General features: G+C 37.2%; 1 protein-coding gene across 9 annotated transcripts in view; it reads left to right on the plus strand.

Annotated features, from left to right (window-relative positions):
- Positions 1 to 8923, plus strand: part of PPFIA1 (PTPRF interacting protein alpha 1) — a 54481-nt gene extending 45558 nt beyond the window's left edge. For 7 of the 9 annotated variants that reach the window (XM_065065555.1, XM_021299156.2, XM_021299157.2 and 4 more), the window contains 7 exons: positions 810 to 985; positions 1074 to 1171; positions 2360 to 2535; positions 3072 to 3140; positions 3967 to 4132; positions 5321 to 5391; positions 6520 to 8923. In XM_065065555.1, coding sequence (XP_064921627.1) covers positions 810 to 985; positions 1074 to 1171; positions 2360 to 2535; positions 3072 to 3140; positions 3967 to 4132; positions 5321 to 5379 — 744 coding nt within the window. In that variant the 3' untranslated portion in view covers positions 5380 to 5391; positions 6520 to 8923. The remainder of the gene's footprint in view (positions 1 to 809; positions 986 to 1073; positions 1172 to 2359; positions 2536 to 3071; positions 3141 to 3966; positions 4133 to 5320; positions 5392 to 6519) is intronic. The other 2 variants (XM_065065551.1, XM_065065553.1) reach the window with 1 other exon arrangement.
- Positions 8924 to 9563: the final 640 nt, after the last annotated feature.

The following is a 9563-nucleotide window of genomic DNA, read 5'->3' on the forward strand; positions in this document are numbered from 1 at the left end:
CTCCCCGTTATTGTACAAGAGTAACTTGCTGTTTCAGTCTGCAGCCCAGCGATGGCTGAAGAAACGCTCCTTTCTACAAGATGCTTCCTCTAGAGGAGAAATAAAGCTTCCGACTTTTAATTGCACAGTAAAAATGAATTATTACCCTTAACTTCTGAATAAAAAGGAGCTGCCAGTTTCATTGCTCAAGGGTGATTAGATGCATAGCTATAAAGTCTCTCGTTTTTACAAGTTTTATCCAAAAAATGCCTGATGAATTGCAGGTCAAAACTGCAGTGTGGTTGGTTTGTTTTTTAGGATAAGGACTAGCACTTAGAATTATTCTTCAGTAATGCATTTTTAGCATTTTTTGCTTACTTAATTGGGATCAGTTTCTGAAAACACTTAAGAGGATTAAAAAACCCCCTGCAGTTATTTTTTTAATATCTTGTATTTCTATGGTCATGGGAAAAATAAGATTCCCCCATCCCCCAGTTTTCAAGAGATACAATATTTTCAGGATCTTAACAATATGAAATTCTGTGGCTTTTACTATCAGGACAGCATAGAGGAGTCTCTTTAAATTGTTATTAATGTATTTTTTTTAATGCTCTTCACCATAAAATAAAGGCAGCTTTACTTGATCTGAATATCTAAACTTGCTTTTCTTCATGAGGCCGATGACCTCAGAGAGCAGACATGTACCATTCAATATCTTTATAGGCTAAGGAGTAAGCATTACTTCTTTTCTTTAAAATATATTGTCTTAAAAAGCTTTTCTCTTTTATTTCTCATTTTAATAAGCTTATTTCTTAATCTTTTAAACCCAGACGTTAGCGTACGGTGATATGAACCACGAGTGGATTGGCAACGAATGGCTCCCCAGCCTGGGGCTCCCTCAGTACCGCAGCTATTTCATGGAATGTCTTGTTGATGCTCGAATGCTGGATCATTTAACTAAAAAAGACCTCCGTGGGCAACTGAAAATGGTGGACAGCTTTCACAGGTAAAGAAATTGAAGCTGGAGACCTAACAGGAAATGTTTCCGTTATCTCTCAATGATTTTTTTACGCTTTTCTTTTTTTCCGAAACAGAAACAGTTTTCAGTGTGGAATTATGTGCCTGCGAAGACTGAATTACGATCGAAAAGAACTTGAAAGAAAGAGAGAGGAAAGCCAGAATGAAATTAAGGGTTAGTGCATTGCGACGACCTCAGTCTGATTCTAACGCGTTTTCACTGTTCTGCCTCAATTTCTTTTGTTTTTAAAGACATTAGAGAGAGAGGAGATGCAGACCCTGGATGGTGCGTCGTGAAACACACCATTAAATCATTCACTTGGGCAGAGATGTGCTACAAATGCAGCCAGTTTTGAAGCTCTTGCTGCTCTGAAGTTTGAAACAAAACTAAATGTCTCAGGAAAATGAGGGTTTGCTCCTTGAAATATGGAACTCTGGAGTTCCTCCTGGGAATAGTTTGGGAAGAGGAGGAGTTGACACAAGCCAGAGACGTGCTGTGGATCGTTACAACAATTTAGGTGCAGACATTCCTCGGGAGTGTAAAACAACCTGCTTCCAAGAACGTAGTTTTTGTTTTGACATTTGGGCCAAACATGTAAATGCTGCTTTAGAACGTTTTTCCTTGAAAAAGTTCAAAGATGAGAATATATTGATCGTTGAATTGCTGTGGCATGAAATGCCTTCCAGCAAACTTCAAATATGTCACTTTCCACTTTAAATTTATGATTGTGGAAAAGCGTAGCAGTATGCAAACAAAAGCTGAAGCACTAAATCAAACACCTCCAGAACTTAAAAGGTAGATAGGGTTATAAAACTAATAAATGACAAAGCTTTATACAATAATAAATAAGCTTTCTGTTCAAATCCAGTAGGAAGCGCGTGAGGAAGCGCTGTAAAATATTTCTTTTGAGTAGTAAATGGGTTTTTTTTTCCAAAATATTTAATGTCTGGGGTGATGTACAAGCCGGTAAGTGGCTGTGTAAAATAGTAATAAAAGATCCTGTCTTCTCCATCTGTGTGAACGCTCTGCCCAGCTCAACTTGTCTCCATACTGTGACTGCAAAGAGAGAAGATGGAGCGAGGTCTGTTCCTTCTGGGTGCAAGGAAAACTATTGCATGGGAGGGATCCAACACCAACATGAAGTTTTGTTGCCACTTCAGAGCGTTTCATACACACCAGAAAGTCAGGGGCAGATTAGATCGCAACCTGTTAAATAACACCATTCCTTGAGGGCTACTACGTAATGCTGAGTTGTTTGTATGTGGAAATCAATCCTAACACCAACATGCAGATCAAGAAACTGCGAGTCTTTAGTTCAGAACAGTGGTTTTGTATAAACCAGGCAACTTTTTGTCTCCACAGATGTCCTCGTGTGGAGCAACGAAAGGATGATCCACTGGGTAGTGTCCATCGGCCTCAAAGAATACGCGAATAACCTTATCGAGAGCGGAGTTCACGGTGCGCTTGTGGCCTTAGATGAATCGTTTGATTACAATGCATTAGCTCTCTTATTGCAAATACCCACTCAGAACACCCAGGTAAGCAAAAAGTAGTTGTGTTATCACCAATGGGATTTTTCTCCACTCTAAAAAAGTTAAAAATGGCACTGACATTTTTTTATTAAGTGCATATCTTTCCATTTCAAGTTTCTAGAGCCAGGAACAGAAAGTTGTCCTTAATTTCATTGTGTAAGAGAAGAACACAGAACTATGCTTTTCTTACTGGTTTCTAATTGTTAATTCTGGTTGATAAATTTGTTTGAACAAAAACTATTTTTCTTATAGCCCATCATCCCAACACGAGTGCAAAACTCATCTGTTTGCTGGGTTTTTATTATGAAATAGTGAAGTTTGAGCCAGAAACCATGAACTTTCATATCACAACTAAGGGGAGGGGGAGCTGTTGAGTCTTAAATTTTTTAAAAGTTACAACTTAAATAGTAACTTTGAAAGTGCTATATTTATTAAGCTGATAAGAAGGTATTAAACAATTTGGGTTATATTAAGTTTTTAGAAATTACTAAGGTTACTAATTACTAATCTTTTGGAATTTATTTTTGTGCTATAAACTTTAGGCCCGTGCTGTTCTGGAGAAGGAATTTAATAACCTCCTCGCTATGGGCACTGATAGAAGACTTGATGAAGTAAGTTACTTGAGCTGATGACCCAAATAATGGCTCATTCTCAAAGGGTCTAAATTTTACCTAAAATGGCATTCAAAGGATTGAACTGTTTCTAAAGGTGGAGTTGGCAAATGAAGATGCACAATAGATATATTTTCATTAACATAATACCTTCACTGCAGAAGACATTTTTGGAAGCAGGGCTTGAACTGTTTTATTTATTAAGTGCAGTATTATATTTCTGAAGTGCAATATTACTTGAGAGATGCAGTTGTATTAATGAGGGGAAGATGCACCTGGGTAATTACAAGTTAAATTTACCGAACTACTTAAGAGAATGCTGCACAGTAATGTAGTATTTCCTACCCTTTTATTTTTCCTCACTGTCACTTGCTGGGATTTGTAGCGTGAGAAAGCACGATGGCTGTATCATCATTCCTGTGAGACAGAAACGAAGGTTAAAAGCAGTTGTTCAAATTTAGCCTCTATATGTCAGTGTTCCCAAAGCGGCTTTTCCGATCTGCTCCACTCCTCGTGTGCCCTACGAATGAGCGATGTGACGCTTCTGAGTTACTGCAAATCGTGAAGGGCTAACGTTCCAGGTCCAAAATGTTTTCTTAAATGTGCTGAGCACGTGAATTTCTGTGGTTACTGAGCTGAGGAGCCCACGCTCCAGCAAACACACGCAGGTTGGTGCAAATGAAAACCCCTGCGGCCGTTGCACCTGAACCGCAAATTAACTCATTCGGTGGTGACACGTTTACTTAAGATTGCCGGTAATCCTTTTAATGTCGGTGACAATCCTACACTTTTTTTTAATGGCTAATGATGTTTATCAATGTAACAGGATGATGATAAGAGCTTTAGGAGAGCACCTTCCTGGAGAAAGAAGTTCAGACCAAAGGACATAAGAGGTTTAGCTGCTGGATCAGCAGAGACTCTTCCTGCAAATTTCAGAGTTACAACCTCAATGTCTTCACCCTCTATGCAGCCAAAGAAGATGCAGATTGATGGTATTGATTTTTGTATTATTTTAAGCATGATGCACTTTTTTTGCTTGAGATTATAAGGGGACTCAGTTCAAATTACCTTTTTGCTGCATAAAAGCATCTGCCTTGTGCATGGTTGTGTATATAACACTGTGTTTAACCATAGGGCGCTTTATAATTTCAAGAAGCTGCACTAGGTGTGGAGTTTTTTTACTTCATTGGAATAACAAAGTGAACGTTATAGTTAGAAATAGGTTTATTTTAACCTAGGAAAACAAAGTGACATTTCAGTAGAAGCCTTTTGATCACATGATGCATAATTTCTAATTAGCAGCAATTAGAAGTCTCGCTTCTGAAATGCCATAAAACGCATTCAACAAATGATGAGTAAACTCCCTCGGATAATTTTGGGATTATTAAAATTTAAAAGATGCAATCCCTCCCCACAGTAATTATAGTATTGATTGTACTTGAAATCACAGTTTCATTCATTGCTATGTACTTAATGATCTATATGTATTAAAAAACCCAACCAAACCCAGAATACCCCATCTGGAAGTGGGAGTTGGTCACCTGTCATATGAGGTATCTTGTCTGTTTAAAAACAGTCTCTTTAGTACCATAACAACATTTACTTGAGTTTATTTTACAAAGCACAAGTAAAAATAAATGGAAAAGGTATTAAAGTGGAACAGACAGGACGCGAACCTGAGCATCACCTATTAGAGTTGCCTCAGCTTCCGAAAATCAAAGCTCAAAGAAACAAGCTTTACACGTGCTGTTACTCTTGAAGCTGCGAACCGGTTTAAATTTAAAATATTGTCTCTAGCACAAAATATTTTCCAGATTTCACAAGGAAAATTATGTATATTAAGTGAAGTCTTTACCATGCAACCCCCCTTTCTTTTTCTGCTAAAAAACAGGAAAATATATAAACTTTAAGAAATAGAAAAATACATTCCTTATAAAATTACCACTGGCATTTTCTGTGTGTTAGTTGGCATGCAGATTTCTTTTGTTAGAATTCTTCCTGTTAGCCACTGAAACTAGAAGTGGTAAAATAAACTGTAAAATACATCCTGCTTTTCTAACTTGTAAGCTTAGAGTTGGGTGAGTACAGTAGCTGTTATCACCTTGCTGTGGGGTATTTTTGGTGTGGAAAACTAACATGCATGCTGTGTTCTGCATGTCTTCCCATGCTTCTTGAAATAGGCAGTGTATCAGGAACACAAAGATTGGATTCTGCTACAGTAAGGACCTACTCCTGTTAAAGCCTTCTCCTGGTGAGTAAAGTTGGGAGCTTTCATAGTAAAGCAGCTACTTATGAAGTAAAATATCTGATATTTTAATACAGTGACTTTACACACAAGATGGTTTCAAGTGTTCAGGGTAGATTGTTATATTGAAAATCCAAAGGTTATTTCCTACAATGAAGACGGCAAGCGTTTAAATATTTAAAAAATAGACCCATGCAAAGTAGCGTGGAAAGCAAAAGTTGGGTGAAGCAGCTGGGCAAAGTGGGTAGGAGGGAACGGAGCTAAAATAGGCATATAAAGGAAAGAAAACACTGAGGTGTGTGACACTGAGCTTCAGGTTATTGATCCTTCAGAATCTTGGCTAACGTTATCCCCCCGCAATATACATCAATATTGGATTGTTATAGGCGTTACTGCATCGTTTTCCAAATCCTGGATGCTTCAAACACAAAATACATGTATTCTGGCTTATGAAAGATCAGTAGTCCTGTCTCACTCTGGGATTTGCAATGATTTTCCTTCAGCTGTATTTTCTCAGGGAACGGGATTTCTCCCATTTTGCAAACAAGTCTGGAAACTGAATTTTGACTATATTGGAGTTTAAAAGAAACTCAGTGAGTCTTTGACGAGCTGGTACATTCCATGGGCTATAAATTGCATTTTCTGCTTACAGCTTCTTTCTTCTCACCAGTAACATCCCCACCAACTCCTGTATTTGCTGCCTTTTCCTCAAATTCGGAACCTTTTTGCACATACAAGTTTATATATGAAACGCTGAGAAGGGGAACTTGCACATAGCAGCTCAGATCATGTGGATCTGTCAGTTTATAATCTCGGGGGAGATTTAAATTGTCTTTCATTTGACGACATTGAAGTTTGAAGTCTTCCCCAGCTTCTCCCCTCTGTTTCAGGATGTTCTGTAGTCGGACGATCCAAGATAAAAATGTGGGAAGCAGGATTATTGTGCTTTATTTTGCATTGCAACTGAAGGTGACAGAAGGCAATAAAATGTATATGGCATGGCAATAATTCAATGCATGAATGCTGCGCTATTGAGCTGCGTTTGTGAGAAACTTAGAATGAAATGTTGTTGAAGAAACTGCTAACAGAATTCTTTTTGTTGTTTTTTTTGTGTGTGTTTTGTTGTTTTTGCAGTTTACCCACACTATTTCTACCGGTGATATGCAGCATTTTGAACATTTGGAACCCTTAACCTGTTAATACTTGTTAAATGGACACTTTGAGATATTTTATTACAGAGTTTTTAATTAGCAAAAAAAAATTCATGAGTACTATAGAGAAAATATTTTAGAATCTAAATGTTTCTTATATTTATGTGACTTCTCATTTATATAGTTACTTACTTTTTCTGTTTCTATTCAGTCTACAAATCAAATCATTGCTGATTTTTTTATTCTAATTTTAGTCTTTCCAACTGAATGTACTGTAATGCTTGTATGTATATGTCCCTATAAGTAATATAGGGTTTTTGTAAATTATGCAGTTACTGTAATTATCATTGGGTTTTTTTAATAATGAAACTGAAGGTGAAAAGGATTTTAATACCTTTGTAAAAGTATCACGACACCAAGCAGTATATATTTTGTCTTTTGGAAATGTTAGCTTAGATCTGAAATCAAGTCCAGCTTTTTTTGGGGTGAAAACGTGTGTTGTTGTAGGTCTGGTACATGATTGTTTTCCCTTTCAGAGCTGTACCTTTCCACCGAGAGCCTTTGTCAGGTAGTGGGAATGTGTCTTTATTTAAAATAGAACTTGTTTTAAAAGCTGGGAAGAGCTCTAACACTACGGAACACGTTTTAGAAGTGGTTGACTCGGTCATGACACTCTCTGCTGTATTCGTGTAGCGTTGTCTTCACGGTGACTGAAAACAAGCCATAAACCAAGAACTGCTTTTATTGTTGCTAGTTTTGTTTTCTCTTCCTTAACGGAGGAAGACAGACTTCATAATAATTCCTGGTCGTAATCCACAGGCCACACAGAGAGTTTGTGTCCTAGATCTTTTTGATTGTGGAAAGACGCTGGTGAAATTAGTTGGAATGGACCAATAATGAAGCACTGCAGCCCCCGTCAAATGAGTAGGGAACAATGAAGGTACAACGGGCTGAAAACTAAAGCAGTGCAACTTCTAATAAAGGCCTTACTTTTCTTATGTAAGTCATCTTTTGTGTTTTGTAAACTTGTCTGGACTTTAATTGCGATGGTCGTAGCCATTTTGGACTGTATGAGTAGAAAATGTATCTGACACTTGTAAATGGCACATTAAAAAGCCAGCAAGAATCTGTTCAGATGGTGCATTATTTATTATGCAACAATATATATAGCATGTCTTTTTTTTTCTTATTTTGTTTTCCACTTTTAACTCGCTTGTAAAACTGAAATTCATTGTTACTGTCCTGTTTTTCTATTAATCTTTTGTGTATTTTCAGATTATGTAACAATATGTACAGTCTACTTTTGAACTATTTTTATCACAGTATTATTTATTGCTTTCTTTCAATAAAGTACTGATGCATTTTCCACTGCCAATAAAACACTATTGAAAAGCTACGATCTAATTGTACGCAGGCAGATACTTTTGCAGTGAGTGGATATCGTCAATAAAGCATCTTAAAGATTGATTGCTGCCCTGTAGATCTTGTTTCGAATGACGGCTTTTCTCCAGTAGAAGAATGTTCCATTCGGTGCGACGTTTTCTTTGGGATTGTTCAAGTTCACGTGCGCGTTAATCCATTTTTTGAAGACCAGTTTTCAGGAGAAAACTGCTTTATTGCCTATTTCTACTAGTAGTTAGAGCTGTGATTTGCTTCCAAAAGAAAGCAACAAAGACTATCACGCAACTTCAGTGTATTCTGGTGAAGATTGAAGCGCTGTTTTATAGAGCAGCAACGGTTGCTTTGTTAATCAAATGAGATTATGACCACAGCGATATCTGGGGAGAAACACAGGAGTCGAGGGAGCCAGTACAAAATTGGGTCACAATAGGGCTGTTTATGTCGGTTTTAATATATTTGTAAACCATTTATTGTGTAGAAGAGAAGACAGAAGGATAAAGTTACAGAATAATCGAGGCGGTAGTGGAGCGTATTTCATCTTGTCCTCTAGATCAACAGCGGGATGTGGAATGCATGGAATGGAGAAATATTGTGATTGATGCTTCAACCATTGTTCAGTAATGCATCTCTGTCTAGCTTGTCCGTGTGAGTTGCTGTCTGATCATTTGCAGTATCTTTTTATATTTTCAGAGAATCTATCTTTCTAGAAAAAAAGCTAAAAATGAAACCGCGGAAGGAAATCCTGACTCACTGTTTAGAGAAAAAAGAACTGCATAGACGTTTCTGGTCACTGATGTGATAGTGGGTGCTCGAAGTCATGTATTGTTGCTTCTCAAAAGTGAAAACAACGCGGAATAGACTTGTAAAATGTGAAAAGAAAATATGTTTATTATTTTAAGGCTGTAAAACCTGAACTGTTATGGAACGATGGAATCGAGAGCTAGAATAAATGAGTGAAACAGAAAAAGCTTTCACGAACTGGCAAACCTGTGTGGTGACTTCCTTCTGTGTTATACAGCAAAGCTGTCTGGAGAAATGGGGAAAAAACATCTCAATTTTAATAACTCCCTCAGAAAGAAAAACACGCAAGTGCATGTGTAAAAGGCATATAGTTATGTTACGGTAATATTTAAATAGTTTGTTTGACTATAACTTTTTGTAAGTTGCCCAATGTCTTTAAAGGCTTGAGTTGGAAAGAGCGCTAGAAATTAAAGTATGTGTTTTATTTGCAGTGAGGAGATGGTACAATTAGCTGTGAGAACTTGCAATTTTTGCGTGTTTAGCCGGCAGAGGATCTCATTTGTTATAATTTTACACTTTCTGCTTTTAAACGCATGTAGAATTAAAAGATGAGTTGTTTTTGCAGTGGCTTGGGGACACTAGTGATTTATCACGGCGAAACTCGGGATTGTGCTTGAACATGTGTTGTAGTTCAAAGCACAATTCATGTCTGGAAGGACGTAGACTAAAGATTGGGGGGTGGGAAATAAGCAAAAATTAACTTTCAGGTAAATAAAATCTGTCACAATGTTATATTTGAAGAGTTATTTGAGGGCTGATGTTTTTGTTGAAACTAAGGAGTTAGTTTGCCTTTAAAAGGAAAGCATTTTGTCACTTGAAAATCCC

This window comes from Columba livia, chromosome 5 (assembly GCF_036013475.1).
Source record: "Columba livia isolate bColLiv1 breed racing homer chromosome 5, bColLiv1.pat.W.v2, whole genome shotgun sequence".
In the NCBI taxonomy this organism is placed as follows: Eukaryota; Metazoa; Chordata; class Aves; order Columbiformes; family Columbidae; genus Columba; species Columba livia.